Source organism: Ictidomys tridecemlineatus, chromosome 11, assembly GCF_052094955.1.
Source record: "Ictidomys tridecemlineatus isolate mIctTri1 chromosome 11, mIctTri1.hap1, whole genome shotgun sequence".
NCBI lineage: Eukaryota > Metazoa > Chordata > Mammalia > Rodentia > Sciuridae > Ictidomys > Ictidomys tridecemlineatus.
Window position 1 is genome coordinate 7,789,178 of NC_135487.1, and position 17,995 is coordinate 7,807,172.

The 17,995-nt window shown below is 55.6% G+C and overlaps 1 protein-coding gene across 1 annotated transcript in view; it reads left to right on the forward strand.

Moving 5' to 3' along the window:
• The first annotated feature begins 7,250 nt into the window (after positions 1–7,250).
• The window catches only part of Tnfrsf8 (TNF receptor superfamily member 8), a 59,097-nt gene continuing 48,352 nt past the window's right edge, over positions 7,251–17,995 (forward strand). The window contains exon 1 of the mRNA XM_078025304.1: positions 7,251–7,424. Within this exon, the coding sequence (XP_077881430.1) occupies positions 7,362–7,424 (63 nt within the window). The 5' untranslated portion in view covers positions 7,251–7,361. The remainder of the gene's footprint in view (positions 7,425–17,995) is intronic.

Consider the following 17,995-nt stretch of genomic DNA (forward strand, 5'->3'; position numbering starts at 1 on the left):
TGTCCCCAGCCCCGACCCAGCCTTCTTCAGCCTTCGACCTCCATGAAAGCCTGGAGCCCCCCAAGGGATCTCAGAGACTTGGCCCCCCGGGAAGGAGGGAGGGGAGCAGCGAACACAGGCCAGTCTCCTTAGAGGAAATTCCTTCACACAGAGGGCTCTGGAGCAGAGAGCAGCTTCCATGGCCACCCGGGAGTGGGGCCACCCCTCCCCTACACGAGAGCAGCACTGGGGGTCCAAAGCTGCAGCAAGGACTGTCCCCTCCTGCAGGGCTGGGTGCCCACGGGCCTGGGTTGAATTGTGGCTCTAGACCTTTTTTTTTAATAATATTTTTTTAATTAGCCATTTTCATGGGTATGGAGTGTGAAATGACTCTCTTTTTTAAAAATTATGTTTCGTTGTAGATGGACACGATACCTTGATTTTATTTATTTTTATGTGGTGCTGAGGATGGAGCCCAGCAGCTCACCCATGGGAGGCGGGTGCTCTACCGCTGAGCTGCAGCCCCAGCCCCGCACTAGGCCTTCCTGACTGGGTGGGCGACTTTCACCCCTGAGCAGTCGTCCCCTGGAGTGATAAAAAGCCGTCTCTTTGCAGGGCTGTTGTTCCAAGTCCCTGATTGTAAAAACCCCTCTGATTCATTCCTTCTGCATTTGTGTGCCTGGTGCTTGGACTGAACACACGGTCGCTGCATGTTAAACACCAGCTCTGTCGCTGAGATACATGCACCGCCCCATCTGGGGCACAGGACAGACCCCTGGGAATCCTCTCCTCTTCTGTGCCTCCAACCAAGCTCTGCAAAAGTCAGTTGGTTCCGTTTCCTTCTCGCACTTGGTGCCTCTGAGTTCGTGACTAATACCGGGCCAGGCTCGGTTTCCTGAGTATAAATAACTCACGTTCATTCACAACGGCCCGCTGAGCTGGGACGTCAGGGGCAGATGGGATTCCTTGATGCAGTCTGAGCCTAAGGGGTCATGGCAGCCGTGCTGTGGGCGCTGGCCAAAGCTCTTTCCCTCTCTGGTCTCAGCTTCCCCCTCCATCTCTGGGAGATGCAAAAAATATTGGAAATGACAAAGCCCAGTTACTAGTCGCAGGAGCTCATGAGGGTTTACAGTCCTGAGGCCTAGAATCAGGGAATAGGTGCCTGAGCCCCAAGGCTGGCTGCCCTGGGGAAGGGGCTTGGGGACGATGCCCCTTTGGGGTTCTCCGTGCCTCTAGTCATGGTGCTATTTGAATTCAACTCTTTAGCCCTCAGCAGGGCCCTGGCAGTAGACAGCAGCGTTCTCACATTAGGAATGCAGAAATGGAGGCCCGGAGGGTGAGCCTCACACAGCTCGTAAGTTAGAATTTGACCAGGACCATTTGGGTCTAGGGACAGAGCTGAAAGTGCCCTGCAGAAGCTCCCAGGCCATGTTGCTCACTGTCTTGGGGTCTCACGATAGAGGGACTTTGATTTCATTGATTACCAGCCCCCAAGTGACTGATAGGGGTGCAGAGGCCCAGAGAGGGGGAAGTCACATGGCTAGATGCTGACCTGGGTTCCGCTCTGGACTCCTGACTCCTCCTCTAGTCTTCCCACACTTGGAGTCACCACCGGTCAAGCTAGAGCCGAGGTGAAATCCAAAGCTGGTTGCCGGGGCCAGAGGCAGTATCCCCACCACCACTGGGTACAGTAGGCCGGCCTGTGCTGAGGTGTAGGATGTGGCCACTCACTTGACATCCCCGAGGGGCTGGAAAGACCCTGGCCCCCATGATTCTCTCCTATGGGCCTGCCACAGTGCCCAAAGCCCTGCATGAGTCACCCCTTGCCTGGAAGAGGAGAGGCCATGGTAGACAGGGAAGGGGAAACCCAGGCCATGAGCATGCTCGCTGTGGTCCAGAAGGGTGAGGTCTGAGGCCATAGCAGGGGCCTGGGGACCGGGGGCAGCGGAGCGAAGGGAAGCAGAGCCCCCCACGTCTTCCCTTGGGTTTCAGAAAGCTTGCAGGGTCCACCATTTTACTGAGTGCCACATGGAGGGCTGGCGGGAGTCCTGCCACTCCTGGCAGAGGAGGAAACATGCTCCAGGGTCCCCGCCTCCTGGCGCTCTCCTGGGTGTGCAGCCCTCTCCTTCACTGGGGACAGCCGCACTGTCAAGTGCCAAGAGGCACTGCGTCTTGATCATTTGGGTCACTTGCTGTGGAGGGAGCCAGCTGCTCGGGCAGAGGGGACCCAGTCTCCCACCGAGGCCTGGAGCAGCTCATCCGGATGCAGGTCCCCCAGCCCAGGTAAGGCTGTGGGTGACCACAGTCCTTCAGCCTCCCAGACCTGAGCCAGAACCTCCTGAAGTCCTGAATCGGCGACCCCAGAAAGAGTGGAGCAGAGGCTGACCCTTGCTCCTTCCTTTGTTGGAACTGGAATCGGACTCGAGGACACTCTGTCCGGACTCACCCCCAGCCCTTTTTATTTTTCATTTTGAGACAGAGTCTCCCTAAGTTGCCCAGGTTGGCCTTGAACTTGTGATCCTCCTTGCCCACCTCAGCCTCCTGGGTTGCTGAGATGGCAGAAGTGCTTCACCTCACCTGGCTTATACTTGTTTTAAGCCAATAAGTTTTGAGGAACACAGCAGTGGATACATAATGCACTCAGAGCGCAGAATGACTGGGCTCTCCAGGACCCCCACCCAGGGCTCTTGCTCCTGGAAAGCAAGGGCCAGAGGGGCCCAAGACCCAAGTGGAGGAAGCCAAGGCTCGAGAGTCAGACAAGGTGGGAACCAAGTCCTGACTTTGCCACTCTCAAGCTGGGTAACCCCAGACAAGTTACTCGATGACTCTGAGTCTCAGTTTGTCCACCTATAAACTGGAGGTTTGCTAATACTAACCTGAATCTTGGTACCAGGATTAAATTTAATTAAATGCTGAGTGACAGTGTTACAGTGGAGAGCGACCAAATTCAAGTCCAAGGGCCTGAGAGTCTGCCCTCCTGCCATGGAAAGAAGCACAGACCCAGTTCTGGAAGGCAGAGCCCTGTGCTTAGTTTCCAACCAGGCTCAGCACAGTTTGCCTGGTCTGCTTGGCTCCCGGGAATCCTGCTTGTGGGTGTACATTACTGGGGACTCTGGTCATCAACTAGCACATGGACCACCCACATTAATGGGATGTCCATTAGTGGGCAGCTGGGCACCTTGAACATTTGCTCCTAGCTTCAAGGACATCAACTGCTAACAGCCTATCTCTGGCCTTCATCGCGCCAGGGCTGAGTCGCTAGGATCCAGAAAGCGTCCTGGAGCTCTGGGGAGATCCTAGTCTGCTTCTTATTATATAATGAAACATCGGAGGCAGGCCAACTCTACAAAGAAAAGAGGTTTATTTAGCTTGCAGTTGGGGACTCAAAGCCCAAACAGCAAGCACAGGGTCTGGTGGGGGCTGTAGCCTGGACTGTGTCACTTCATGGCAGATGACAATGGTAGGCACTTGTGTGAGAGCGAGATATCCCCTCTGGGAGCCAGAAGCCAAAGGGAGACTGGAGTCCCAGGATCCCTCTGAGGGCACGCCCCCAATGACTTAAGGACCTCCCCGTAGGCCCCGCCTCTTAAAGCTTCAGTTAGCTTTCCGCACTGCAGACCTTCGGAGACACCCAAACCAGGGCTGAGCCAAAGCTCAGGGGCTGATTTGAAGGCAGGCTGGTGTGTGTAGTAGTCCTGCCACTGGGGACCCAGCAGTGCCCAAGGGTGACCCGGAGAAGCCCCCCAAGGGCAAGCTCTATGTCCTCCAGGCTCAAGAAAGGCACTCAGAAAAGCACCTGGGCTCATCAGAAGAAAGGTCCAGGTGCCCCCGGGTTTCAGAAGCCTCTCTACCTGGCTGCCGCGTTTGCCTGCGGCAGAAAGAATCCCTTTATCTGTTGAGGGTATTTTGGGGCCATTTGGGGCTGGGGTTTCCAGCTGTTGGGGAAGTCCCTGAATTTCCTGAACCAAGTTGGGACCTGGGTCTTGCTCAGCATCCCTTGGTGACACATTCCTGGTCCCCTGGGAAGGTCTTCCTGCACACTCACCTTCCTCTCCCCTGCCTGGAGAAGTTGGCCACAATGTTGTGCTGCAGACCTGGCCCCCAGCAGGCTGGCAGCTTGGCCCTCACAGCCAGTGTGCTCTTGGGCTCCTGCAGCACCACACAGAGTTCTGCTGGGCCTGTGGACATCCCCTCCCTGGTTTTTTGTTTTGTTTTGTTTTTGGTACAGGGGATTAAACTCAGGGGCACTCCACCACTGAGCCCCATCCCCAGCCCTATTTTGTATTTTATTTAGAGACAGGGTCTCACTGAGGTGCTTAGCACCTTGCTTTTGCTGAGGCTAGCTTTGAACTTGGGATCCTCCTGCTTCAGCCTTCCCACTACTGGGATTACAGGTGTGCACCATGGCGCCCGCCCCTCCCACTCTTTAAAGCACTTTCACTCCTGGAGAGGGTCATGAGGTGCCCCAAGCCATGGACGTGCCCAGGGCTTCTGCCTGCCCCCTTGGATTCCTGCCTGCTCCCTGGCTGCAAGAGTGCCTTTCTCTATGGCAGACCAGTCACCTGCTCACAGTCAAGGGCCAGGTCCTGCCTGGGTGCCTGGGGCCATCTTGGTTCTCCAAGAGCCCACAGTTTCCTGGGCTGATGGATACACAGACTAGTCATTACAGTTATGACACCGTGAGATAAGTTCTAGAATTGAGATACAAAAAAAAAAAAACTGACAGAAACCGTCGTTTGACTGGGAAGATGGCTGGGGGGGGGGGAGGGGACAGTGCCAGGAAAGCCACAAAGAGGAGTCAGAGTTGGAACAGGTTCTAAAGATAAGCAGCAGTCCCCCATGTGAGCTTGGGAGCGGAGGGTCATGGAGCGCAAAGGCAGAAGGCAAGGCCCACCCTAGCAGGAGAGTGGGAGAGGCATGGCCCTGGGCCTCGGCTCTTCCCCTGCAGAACAGGCCCAAAGCAGAATCTTCCCCAGGAGGTTTCTGTGAGGACTCAAGAAGCCAGTGCCTGAAAGCTTTTAGCATAAAGCAGGCAGGCAAAGCACCCGTTATCTTTTTTTGGTGGGGGGTACTGGGGATTGCACTCAGGGGCACTCAACCACTGAGCCACATCCCAGCCCTATTTTGTATTTAGAGACAGGGTCTTACTGAGTTGCTTAGCGCCTTGCTTTTGCTGAGGCTGGCTTTGAACTCGTGATCCTCCTGCCTCAGCCTCCCGAGCTGCTGGCATTACAGGTGTGCCACCACATTGGCAGCACCCATTATCTTCATTGTCAAATAAAGAGCACAGTTCTCCAGGTGGTGAGCCCTGTACCTCTGCAAGGTTTCTGTGCAGGGGGTGTCCTGGGTGATGTGGCTCAGATGGTGCCCTGGGAAGCCCTGGGAGGAACAAGAGGAGGGAAAGATAGATTTTTCACATCATCTCCAGAATCATCTTTTTCAATGGATGTGCAATATTCCATCAAAGGGATGAAGCTTGATTTCCTTAATTACTGATTCAGGGTTTTTCTCAAATTCTTAAACAACATTACTTAGGAATCTTTTTTTATAGTTTTCTTTTTTCCAGTTGAACTATTTCTTTGGTTTTTCTTCAGTGGTGAAATTATTGAGCCACAAGTTGTAGACAATTTTTTTTTTTTTTTTTGGTGGTGGTGGTGGGGGAGTTGGCTATTGCTAAGAATTGCTGTACTGTTCTCTGAAAATGGTTGTAACATTTACCAGCAGAGTATGAATGAGTGTTCTGGTTTCACCACAACCTTGGGGTTAGATTTTTCCAAAATTGTTTTTTTATAAATCATAAAAAAACCTACTGATGATTTAATAGATCTAAAAGAATATCAAAGGTTGCCTTAATCTGCAAGTCGTTGATTACTAGAAAAGTTGAACTTTTATGACTTGTAATCCCTTTTTACTTGTAGCTCCCCTTGTGTAAGCTGTTTTGTTCTCTTTGTGTGTTTAACAAGCATTTATTTACTTGGAACCCAAGCTCTTCTATAGGAGGAATCTATGTATGGGAAGCCTGCATCCTGGGTTCCTCCTGCCCCGACCTGGTGCTGTGGGTGTCACAGGCAGGTGACTTTCACAATCACTTAGTAAAGGCAGTGTCAGCAGTGGTTCTTGGGAAGAGGCACATTGGGAATCAGTTTTTCCAAGTGGAATCAGGAGTTCTAGAGGGACAGGGCTGTGGGGTGGTCAGTTCTGGACACCTCACTGGGAAGTTCTGGTGGGAGATAACTGTTCCCAATCTATGGGGCCCTCCCTGTGGGGGCCTGACACTTTGCAGGAGCAGACTGAGGTGCCTGAGGGTCCTCAAGCCATTCTGGGCTCAGGAAGAACAATAAGCCCATCTTTACAGCACACAGGCTGCTTGCTTGTTTCTGAGCCTTGGTTTCCATGCCTGAAAACACCACACACACACACATACACATGCACATGCACACACAGGCAAAAACACCCACGACCTGCGGTCCATGTCCTTTCTTTTGAGTGGATGATCAATAAGTGACTATGTATTGACTGTTGAAGGAAAGGAGCAAAGAGAGAAGCCAGGGGAAGGGGGAAGCGCTGGAAGGGATCCTGAGCTCTATGCATCAGGATGAAGCGGCACTGCCTCTTTCCCTCAGAGGAGAGTGCCCACGGACTCCTCCAGTGGCAGTGGAATGCCTGTGGATTGGTATCCAAATGCTCTGTTCATGAGTTCCTGCCACAGTGAGTCCATTCACCCATCCCACCTGCTTAAGCACCCACCTATTCACCAACCCAACTACCCAACCTTCCATCCACCCCCTGGTTCATTTCACGGCAAATCTTTGTGAGTGGGGAAGGGTGGATGGTGGTTGCTTTCTCTGCAGTTTCCTGACTCCAGCTGCCCCTTCTGAAGAATCTAGAGAGCCTGGGAGGTGGCCTGAGTAATGGTGTCAGGACACCTTTTCCCTTCCTTAGGCTAAGATGGGGCTGGGGGCCCTGGGGACCCCTGGGGCCTCCCAATCTCCAGTCCCACCTCCACGGCCCAGCGACCTTTCCCACCCTAGCGCCCTTGCTGAGACCAGCAGCGCGCTCCTTAGCGCCACCTCGTCAAATCCGGGGCGGGCCATTTAAACAGCGAAGGGGAGTGTCTCCCGTGTCCCCTCCGGTGGCACGTGCTCCCCGCTTCTTCGCTGCTAGAGGCTGCGTTCCTGGAAGCACTTCTGGGTCGGGGGAGGGAAGAATCAGGGCTCAGCCCTCGGAGAAGGGGCAGCCACTTTTGAAGTGACTTCACCGCGTGCGGTTGCGTGCCGGCGAGGTGGCCCCGGCACCTCCCGAGCCCGAGCGCGGACCGCACGTGGGCGCCGCGCTTCCCAGGTGGGCGCGGGTGGCAGCCCGGGCCGTGTCCCGCCCCCGGGATGCTCGCCCTCCGCGCTGCGCTGGGACTGTGGCTCGTGGGGACGCTCGGGGCCTTCCCACAGGTAAGGCGGTGGCAGGAACCTGGGGAGGCGCCGGCTGTCCACAGCCCCGGACGGTGTGTGGTGCCGGGGCGCAGCGGAGGGCGCGGGCGGGCGCAGGGACGTTCCTCGCCACGTCCCCGTCCAGCGTCCCTGTCCAGCGGGCCAGCAGGTGGGAGGTTGGCTGGGAGGCTAGCGGGGCGCCTCCTCCCGCCCGCCCCCAGCCGATCTCTAATTCGAATTGAACTATTTCTATTGAACTGTCCCCACTGCGCACAGGTGGTCGGGCCAGATGGGGCCTCCTTTGGCGGCAGGAGGCTGGTGGCTCTGCCCAGCTGCCGCTCTGTCTCTAGGCTGCCACTGGCTGGAGGTCTAGGAAGAGAGGCCAGAGAGGGTGAGAGACAAAGGCTGGACTAGCTTCCCCAGCCCTTGGGGCATTGAGTGGCCTGGAGCACATGGTGGACATTGTCCCTGGAGAAGGGTCAGCCGTGGGACTGGCTTCTGTTGTGGGAAGCCCAGAAAAAAGTTTGGGAACTGCATTAGAAAACCTGAGCAGTTAGCCTGGCACGGTGTGGCACACATGTGACCCCCAGACCAGGAGGATCCCAGGTGAGGCCAGAGGACCGTGAGTTCCTGGCCAGCCCGGGCAACAGTGGGACCCTGTCTCAAAACAAAATAAAATAAAAAAAGGCTGGGGATGTAGCACAGTGGTAGAGCCCCAAAGTTTCACACGGGCGGGCAGGGGGAGAGTTTTTCCATCTTCCAGTAGCGAACCCTAGACTAGGTGCTGGCGTAGGGGTGGGGAGACCTCAGCAGGGTCTGCAGAGCCAGGTCTGCAGAGGAGAGAGAGCCCCTGGCTGAATACAAGCTGGGGACAAGGAGGGAAGAGCCTGGCTGCTGGTGGGGACAGCTCCCTCTGTCTATGGGAACAGCCGTGGGCACTGGGAAGTTGAGTCCCATCCACCGGGGCCTCAGGCAGGGTGGGCACCAGGCAGGAGGGAGAGGGAACAAGTGTCCCCTTCCATTTCCAGCCGGGCAATGGGAACCACCTGCCCTGCAGAGGGCAGAGGAGGGCAGCCCATTGTGCACACAGCAGGGACCCGGCTAGAGAATCCACCCAGCGCTCCTAGCCCTCCGTGGGGGCGGGGAAGGTAATAGGACTCGGAGAGACAAAGGGCAGGAAGGAGTGGGGGGGAGGCAAGAGCTGGGGAGATTTTGCTGTGTTTGGTGACTGAAGCTAGTGTGCTGCAGAGAGAAATCCCTTTAAAAAAAAAAAAAAAACTATAGGGGCTGGGGCTGTGGTCAGTTGTAGAGCACCTGCCTAGCATGTGGAGGCTCTGGTTCTACCCTCAGCACCACATATAACTAACAACTAACTAACTAACTAATTAACTAACTAAATATATGTATGTCTAAAAATACAATAACACTGTAAAAGCTATATATTTAATAACACATGGGATTTGTGACTATATTCTAAAAGTAAAAACTGTAAATGCTTCAGATAAAACTGTTTTTTTAAGGTACGAAGGTTTTTTTGTTAGTTTTTTGGTACTGGGAATTGAACCCAGGGGTGCTTAACCACTGAGCCACACTCCCAGCCTTTTAAAATATATTATTTAGAGACAGGTCTCACTGGGTTGCTTAGGGTGTTGCTATATTGCTGAGGCTGGATTTGAACCCATGCTTCTTCTGCCTCAGCCTCCCAAGCCACCAGGATTACAGGCATGCACCACCATGCCAGACGGAACCTGGGGTTCTTGCACAAGCTAGGCAAGCTGTCTACCATTGGGCTACATTATATCCCCAGCCCTTTTTTAAAAATTTTATTTTGAAACAGGGTCTTGCTAGATTGCTCAGGCTGGCATTCAACGTGAGATCCTCCTGTCTCAGCCTCCTGAGCAGCTGGGGTTACAGGTGTGCACCCCTGCACCTGGCTTCCTTTACAGACCTTTGTAGGTGCATGGCCATATTTGTATTGTTTTTGTAGAAATACACAGGGCTTCCCATAAACCATAACCTCTGGTTCATATGACTCTTCATTTGGCTTTTATAACATCTTCCATGTCTTGGAGAGCTTTCCATATGGATATTTTAAGATCTGCTTATCTTAAAACACTGCCTAGTATTCTACAAAGTGGGGAATTTCTTATTTATGTCCCTAAAGAAAGAGTGGGCTTTTTTTTTTTTTTTGGTACTGGAGGTGGAACTCAGGGGACTCAACCACTGAGCCACATTACCAGCCCTATTTTGTATTTTATTTAGAGAGAGGGTCTCACTGAGTTGCTTACTTTTGCTGAGGTTGGCTTTGAACTTGCGATCCTCCTGACTCAGCCTCCCGAGCTGCTGGGATGACAGGCATGCGCCACCCCGCCCGGCCCACTGTGTTTTCCTTGTTGGTTGTCATGATGGACGGCCCTATATGGATGCTTTGGGGGAATGTGATTCTTTCCTGGAGATGGGTAGGCATTTAAATTAGCAGAGAAATGCCAGATTGCCTCGGGTGGGGAGTTGGCTGTACGAGATAGATAGCTTCCAACAGCGAGCCAGGCCAACTCCCTGCACCCCATCACACACATCTTCTGAGTTCTCCTTTTGTGACTGGTAGAGGCACCATACCCTTATTGACATGATTTGCATTTCCCGCTTGCTGGGCAGGCTGAACATCCCTCGTGGGCTCACCCTGCTGGGTCCTTCCTGGGGGGAATCAGGGTATCTGTGGGATAGGAGCTGTCTGTCCAGCCCAGTACCCCTGCTGGCCCCTCCAACTTCGTCCACATTCACTTAGGGGGGAAAAATCCCAAGTCAGAGTTTGCATTTCCTTGAGTTTTAAATCCTCCTTTCATCTCCATCTGATTTTTTGAGATGATCATTTTGCCGCTGGCACCCCCAGGCAAGGATGCCCTCTGCTAAAGAGTAGTAGCTTGTGACACCCCCTACCACCCTCTTCCCAAGATGGTTTCTTGGGAAGATCCCTGCAAATCTGGAAAGACCCCTGCAAATCTGCAGAATTGATTCCCCACAGCTCGGTCCTTCTCCTCCGGACACCCCAGGGTGGGGTGGGGGCCAAGCCTTGCTGTGAACGCCTTGGCTTAGAATTCCCGAGCATGGTCTTCCCGGTTAGTGCTGGGGCTACCAGAGCCTCCCCCCACATCCCCCCATCCCAGCCCCAGTTTCCTCCACAGATGTAGACGGTGGGCGTTGTCAAGAAGGAATCTGCTGGGGTGATGGCCAGGCCCTGTGTGTCTCACCCCTTCCTGGACTCCCCATTCTTGAGGCTTAGCTACTCTTCTAGTAAAGGCTAAATTGGAAATTCCAGGTACTGGTAAGAGGGCCGGAGAGCCTTTCTGGTTTTGTTTTGGTTTAGTTTGGTTTTTGCAGCCCTGGGGATGGAGCCCAGAGGCACCTTACCACTGAGCTACACCCAGCCCTTTTTATGTTCTTTTGAGGCAGGGTCGCCGTGGTCCTCCTGCCTTGGCCTCCCCCTCCCCTAGTAGCTGGGGTTAGGGTTAGGCAGCACACTCCGCAGGGCTCCTGGTTTGATGTGGCATTTTGTTCAACTCCAGAATTCCTCCTGATGCGCCAGGAAGGGACCCTGACAGGAGGGGTGCAGGGAGGAGGGGGTTTGCCAGCCTTCCTTGCCTCTGCTGGGAGCAGCAGGAGCACCCTGGGGCTGGGGAGCCACATCACTCAGCTTGAGAGCAGCCCGTGCTGGGAGGAGGGCAGCCCTTACTGGAAGTTTCTGCTGCTCCCACTCATATCTGCCCCAGACGTGCTTCTCGAGTAGATGTGATTCATCCTTAGGTCGCACACGCCCCTCTCACCCCTCACCCCGGGACAGCCATCAGAAGGAAAGCGGGGGAGTCTGCACAGATGGCCAGCTGGGCCCAGCCTGGACCTGGTGGCTGGGGTGGCCCATCTGAGATCCTGGTCCCCATTTTCCAAAATAGTCCTAAGTCCTTATCTGTTGATGGGCAGATTCAGCAAATCTTAAATGAGCAGCTGCTCTGTGCCTGGCACAGCTCCAGGGGCTCTCGTCCCAGGCTGTCCCAGCCTGTGCTCATACGCCTCCAGTGACAAGTGCTCACTCCTTCCTCCCGAGGCCGCTCTGGCCATCGCGGGCAGCTCTGACATTCAGGTCTTCTTGAAGGACTGAAGCTACCTACTGGTTCTGGAAGCAAGTTATCCCCCTCTTCCTCAGAAATACCCCTCGGTGATGAGAAGGCTGTGACCCAGCCCCTCCCCAGCTCTTCCCATCCACGCATTCAGCAAAAGTCTGTGCGCAGGGCACGGCACAGCAGGTGTCTGTGCAGGGACCCGTCATCCTGCAGGCAGTGATGGACAGTCCAGAGACTGTGCTGGCTGCAACGAGGGAGGACCCTGGGCCAGCGCCAGAGACAGGCAGCTCCCCTGGGTGGGGCCAGCCAGCCTGCAGGAGGTGGAAGGGAGGAGCAGCCAGACGGAGACCAGGGGAGGAGGGGTCAGGGATCCTGTCCACACCCGGGGCTCAGCCACTGGGCAGATGGTGGAAAGGCCTGCCGAGGGACAGAGCCGTGCCTGGGAGGACAGCACACATTCGGTGTTGCCCACGTGCGAGTGGGGGCTGGGTACTGAAGCCCAGCCTGGAACCAGAGACCCTGGAGCTGTGCCAGGCACAGAGCAGCTGCTCATTTAAGATTAGCTGAATCTGCCCAAATCAAAAAATCCCAGCACAGGGTCCTGGGGAATGTCGCTCCAGGGCTGGATGCTTTTGACCACCTTGAGGTTTAGTTGAGGTGTGGCCCTGACTCTTGCTGTGGCCCAGACTCTGGTAGTAGCCTAAACAACTTGGTACAGAAACCACTGCGGAATTTCTCCAGGGCCGGAAGAGCGTCCCTGGGGAAGGAAGGCTAAGCAGTTGCCCAATCTGGCCTCGAGGCCAGACCACGGGAGCACTGACTCACACTTTTCCATCCCCAGCCACGGTTGTAGCTCCAGAACCTTGCAGGGCTCCCTATTGTCAAATGTCCTTTCCGGACGTCACTCCCAGGGAACAGTTCTGTGAGAACAGGGTTCTGTGGTCACCCCCGTTGGAGAAACAAAGTACATTGTGTCTGTCTACCCACCCAAACCTTTTCTTGGTGAATCCGAAAGTGAGGAAGCCTCTCAGGCTTGGAGGGGATATGCCATTTACAATCAAAACCTCTTCAGTGGGATCTAGGGATCCTTTTTGGTTACATTTCTTTTCTGTTGAACCTGTCATCAAGGCAGTCCCAGGCTTTGATGAAACCCTACTTTGGAAGCAGAAGTGAAGAGCAGACATGTCCCCAGGGTCAAAGGTCCTGCGTCCTGGTCTGTCTCCTCCTGCTCCCACCGTCCGACCCCTCTGCCCGCCCAGCGCCCCCAGCCCGACCCTCTCCGGCCCCACGTCACTGCTCTGGCTGTGCCTCTAGCCTGGGATGGTCCCCTCAGGTCCGCTGTCAATCATCCTCCACTAAATGGAACCCGTCACGAATCCCCCAGATTAGCTCTTCTTCTCTGCTCGTCTCCTGATGCTCAGGATATTTGCATTACAGGATTCATGAATTTATCTGTCCTTATCTATGAGATTCTTCTTCATTGATTCATTCCCCAGATTTTTATTTAGTATCTCCTGTGGGCCTGTTCTGGGAACTCTCCTCATGAAACGGAATCATCTAGAACTGACCTCTGTATTGCCCCAAAGCCAAGCCCAGGGCCTGGTTCATGCTGGGCAGGCTGGAAGGGGACTGTATTTGTTTGTTGTGTTGCTGTAACAAAAATCCCAAGGTAAGGAACTTTATAAAGAAAAGAGGGTTACATAGTTCACAGTTTTGGAGGCTAAAAGCCTAAGATAGGGTGGCCCCATCCGTTGAACCCCTGGTGAGGTCTCTGGCTGCATCATAGCATGGCTCATGGCATCATGGCAGGGGTGCTTGGGACAGGGAGAGATCACATGCCAAGTGCCAGAGAAATTCAGAGACTGAACTCTCGCTTTTAGAGCAACTTGCTGTCTCGGGAACTAACCAGAATCCCTCGAGGACCACATCGATCCCTTCCAATGACCTCACTTCCTCCACTGGGCCCCTCAGCTTTTGAAGGTTCTGCCACTTCCAAACCCTGCCACACCGGGGACCAGACTCTAGCGTATGGACCTTTGGGAGACCAACCACGTCCAACCATGGCAGGGACCCGAGTTTCTGACATCTTCTCAGCTTGGGCCCTCAACTTCCCCTCCTGGCTGTCAATCACCACAAACTTCGTGGTTTGAAACAACACAGATTGTCTTCTTGCAGTTCAGTGGTTCCGAGGTCCACCACGGTTGCACTGGGCAGTCAGGACGTGGCAGGGTGTCCCTCCTGCCTGGGGGCTCTGGGGGGCTGCACCCCTTGTCTTTTCCAGCCTTTGGAGCCTTCTGGGTTCCATGGCTCTGGTTTCAAGTTCCTCTGATTGTTTCTGTTGCCGTCACCCCTTCCGACTCTGAGCCTCTCCTGGGTCCCTCTGTGGTAGGACCCCTGTGGTGGTGTCCGCCACCCAGAAAATCCAGATCACCCTCGTCTCAAGATCAGCTGATCAGCAGTCTTAGTTCCAGCTGCCACCTTGATTCCCCTTTGCCACACTGGGTGACTTGTTCACAGAGTCGGGGACCAGGATGTGGACATCTTGGGGGGATGCTGTTGGCTGACCACAGAGCCCTCCAGGTCTCCTTCCGTCCTACGTGGGACTGCCACCTCACACAGGTCCTGGCACCCGGGGTGTGCACGTGTCCCTGAGGTTCCTTGCAGCTGGGCCAGAATTCATCCTGCGGCCGTCTCTGTGCCTGCTGTCCGGACTCATCTGCTGCCGGGGGCCAGGAAGCACAGAGGTGGGCGCTGGGGGAGCTGCACCCAGGAGCAGATGTCTGTCCCCGAGGTGTGTTCCAGGTGGGGCAGGATGGTGCAGTTCAGGGGTCTCTTGGTGAGGTGTTCAGGTAAGTGCTGGGGGGCGGAGAGAGGGGTTCAGTGCCTCCTAGGATCAGGTGACCAAGCCCAGCAAGCTGTGGTGCAGTCTGGTGGCTACTTATCAGCCTGGTGCTTGGCAGAATAACTGTCCTCTAAACACCCACCTGCCAATCCCTGGAGCCCCGAGGCTGTCACCTTAACATGGCAAAAAGATCTTCGTGGAGAGTGATGAGCAACCATCCTGAGATGGAGAGACCGTCATGGATTGTCAGGGTGACCTCCATCTAATTGCACAAGTCCTTAAAAGTAGAGTCCTTCCTGGCTGTGTTAGAGAGATGATGTGGGAGAAGAGAGAAGTGAGGTGAGAGGGCACAGCCGCCATTGTTGGCTTTGCAGATGGAGAAAGGGGCTGTATCAGACTGCAATGCGTTGCTATAACAAAGTACCCGAGGCTGAGTAAAGAGGTGTATTTGGCTCATGACTGTGGTGCCTGGAATGTCCAAACAACACGGTGCAGTTCCCTGGGGAGGGCCCCCCTCCCTCCCAGCTGTGTTGTAACATGGCGGAGAGGTAGAAGGGGAGACAGCCACCTGCAGGAGAAGGACCTGCGCCAGGGAGGAAGCCAGTGACCTCACAAACAGGGCTTGTTCTTTTCAAAATCGCCTTGCTCTGGTGGGGCCACCAGAATGTGCCCCCACGAGGGAAGTGCCAACCCCTCGACACCCTAATCACCTTCTCCAAGCCTCACCCTCAAAACTCTCCCAACATCCCAACGACACCACACTGGGGACCAAGGTGACAACATGTGAACCGTCTTGGGGACGGAGCCCCCACACCACGGCGGGGCCAAGGCGGTCTCCAGAACCTGCAGCAGTGTCAGCAGGCGGCCAGTGGGGCAGCGGGACCCAGGCCTGTAGCCCGGGGCACTGCCCACACTGGGGTGGACGAGGAAGGACGTGGCCTGCTGACGCCTTGCTTTTAGCCTGCTGAGGCCTCAGCTGGGTGGGGTGACCAGGGAGGGCTTTTCTGAGGAGGTGGCACACGAGTGAGCTGGGGTGCCCCAGATGAGGGGCTTGGGGTGGCCAGGGGATCAGTGTGTGCTGGACCCTGGAGGGAGCACGTGGGGTGCCAGGGGGGAATGGGGAGAGGGAGAGGGTGCCGGGGGTGCCCAGCGGGCAGAGGGCAGGGCAGCTGGGGCAGGGCCTCTTGGACAAGGTCAGGACTTTATTCACAGCTGGGCTGGAATGGTCTGCGTGTCTTCCCGGGCAGAGGGAAGATCAGATTCATGTGTTCAAAACACTCCTCTGGCATCTTCTCCGAGAGTGGGGTGCAGGGACAGTGAGGGTGGGAGCAGACCCTCAGGTGGCCACAGGGGGTCAGGTCAAGAGGGAGGTGAGAACGAGCTGGTGGACGTCAAACCTCAGTTAAACAGACACAGCCAGTGACCAGGGGAGGCAGGGAGAGGAGGAATTTCAGAGGCCACCTCTGGGGCCTGGGGTGGGCTCCACGCTTGGCAGCAGAGTCTGGTGGATAAGGTGTGTGCAAGATGGGTCCAAACCCTGGCTGGGCTGTGGCATGTGGGTGACTTAAAGTCAGGTCTCTTAACCTGCCTGTGTTTTCCTTTCCCCAGCTGTGAAGTGGGCTGATAGTTGCTGGCTGTTAGAATTACTTTCCCTGGACCAGTGCGGTGGTGCCCGCCTGTCATCCCAGCAGCTTGGGAGGCTGAGGCAGGAGGGCAAGTTCAAAGCCAGCCTCAGCAACTTAGTGAGACCCTGTCTCAAAATAAAAAAACAAAAAAGGCTGGGGCTGGGGCTCAGTGGCTAAGCGCCCCTGGGTTCAGTCCCCAGAACTTCTCTTGCCAGAAGCAATCCATGCGGCATCTCTTGCTTTCTTTCCAGCGCTCCTCAAACTTTAAAGTACCTTTGACGCCCCTCGGGATCTTGTTAAAATTCAGGTCCCCATTCAACTGGCCACACCTGGCTCGAGGTTTGGAATTCTGCTTTCGGAGCAAGTTCCCAGGTGATGCGGTTGGTGGCTGCTGGTCCCAGCTCCCCACCTTGGGTGATCAGGTGTGGGGACTTGCCACCTCCACTCTGGCCCCTCTGGGGATTTTGCATTCGACCCCACCTCGGCCTCAGACTCTGGGCTCCCACAGGTGTGGCCCGGTCCCTTTTCCTCTTGGCTGGGACCAGGTGGGGCTTGTTGAAAGTGAAATTTACCAGGTCTAACAGGGAAAACCAAACCAACCTGAAAATAGGCCCCGTGAGGGTTCAGGCCGATCCCTCTCGGTGCCGCTCGGGTTGGACCATGGCCTCCCCTTGCACAGCTCAGCACCCTGTGGACACCTTGCCTGGCCTCCAACCTGCCGGGGAACCCCACCCAAAAGCCCCCCGCCAGTCCTCGGGCTTCCCCCTCCCACTCTTCCCTTCCTGACCCCCCTCCCAGGCAGGAGCCAGTGCAAAGTCCCAGCCGGTCACCCCTTTCCCCAGGGGCAGAAGCAGTGGATGGGCCCTCAGCATCTGGGCGCACAGCCCCGGGGAACGGCGGGTCCGGCTTCAAATTTCCCCAGACGCTGCAGACGCCAAGGCTGTCGCTGCCGCTCTGCTGGGACGGGGTGGCTGAGGACGGTGCTTGTGCCTGGACAGCGGGGGACACAGTGGGGGAGGGCAGGCACAGGGCCGGGTGGAAGCTACCTGTGCTTGACATGAGGCCGGGCCAGCTTTGGGCCCAGGCGATGTGCCAGGGGGAAGCTCAGGGTCCCTGGGGCCATTTCTCTCTAGTTTATGTGCTGGGATATCCGGGGAAGGTGGCTTGTCCCTTCTGGGGGTGACAGGTCCCCAAGGGAAGTTCGGGTTTCCATTTGCCCCTGGCCCAGAACAGGGGCTCGATGCCCTTGGGCCGTGTCTAGAGCCAGTTGAGCACAGGCTGGCACGCAGGGTGATCTTGGGCAGCCGCCGGAGCTGGTTTCCATGGTAACAGGCCTCATGGACCGCCTGGCTTCTGCCACTGCTACATGCATCACTTCTAGACGCTAAGTGTCCCTTGGCTTGTCCCCATTTTCATGGCTGTTGTAAATGACATCACAGGCACAAAAGATCCCCCCCCCCCCCCCCGTGTCTCTGCTGGAGAAGCTGCTCTCTGGGGCCTGGGGCATCTGGGGCCTGGTAGAGCTGTGCCCCGACCTGGCCCCACCAATGTCTCTGGGAATGGCTGCGGGGACCTGGGGCTGGTCCCTTCCTCCATCACCCCCACATGGAAAATGGGGCTCCCGGTCCTCCCCTCCCTCCTTCATGGGGCTCTGAGGAGCAGGTGCGGGACATCGTGGCTGAGAGTCCGGCCTCTCTGGAATGCCAGAGGACAGCACCCCCTGTTGGCAAGCCGCGGACTTACACAGTCTACCCAGAATTGTGGGAAAGGGCTGTCACCCAGGGCCCAGCTCGTTTTTGAGGCGTCCGATGTTTACACAATGGTTTTAACCATATGTCTAAATGGTTAACGTGGGCTGGGGGTGTAGCTCAGAGATGGAGCATTTGCCCAGTATGGGCAAAGCCTTGGGTTGTCTCCCCAACTCTGAAAAAATAAAATAGCTAATAAACACAGGAAAAGGAATACAACGACGGTACTCGTCAGAGAAATGCAGATTTAAAATACAAGGAG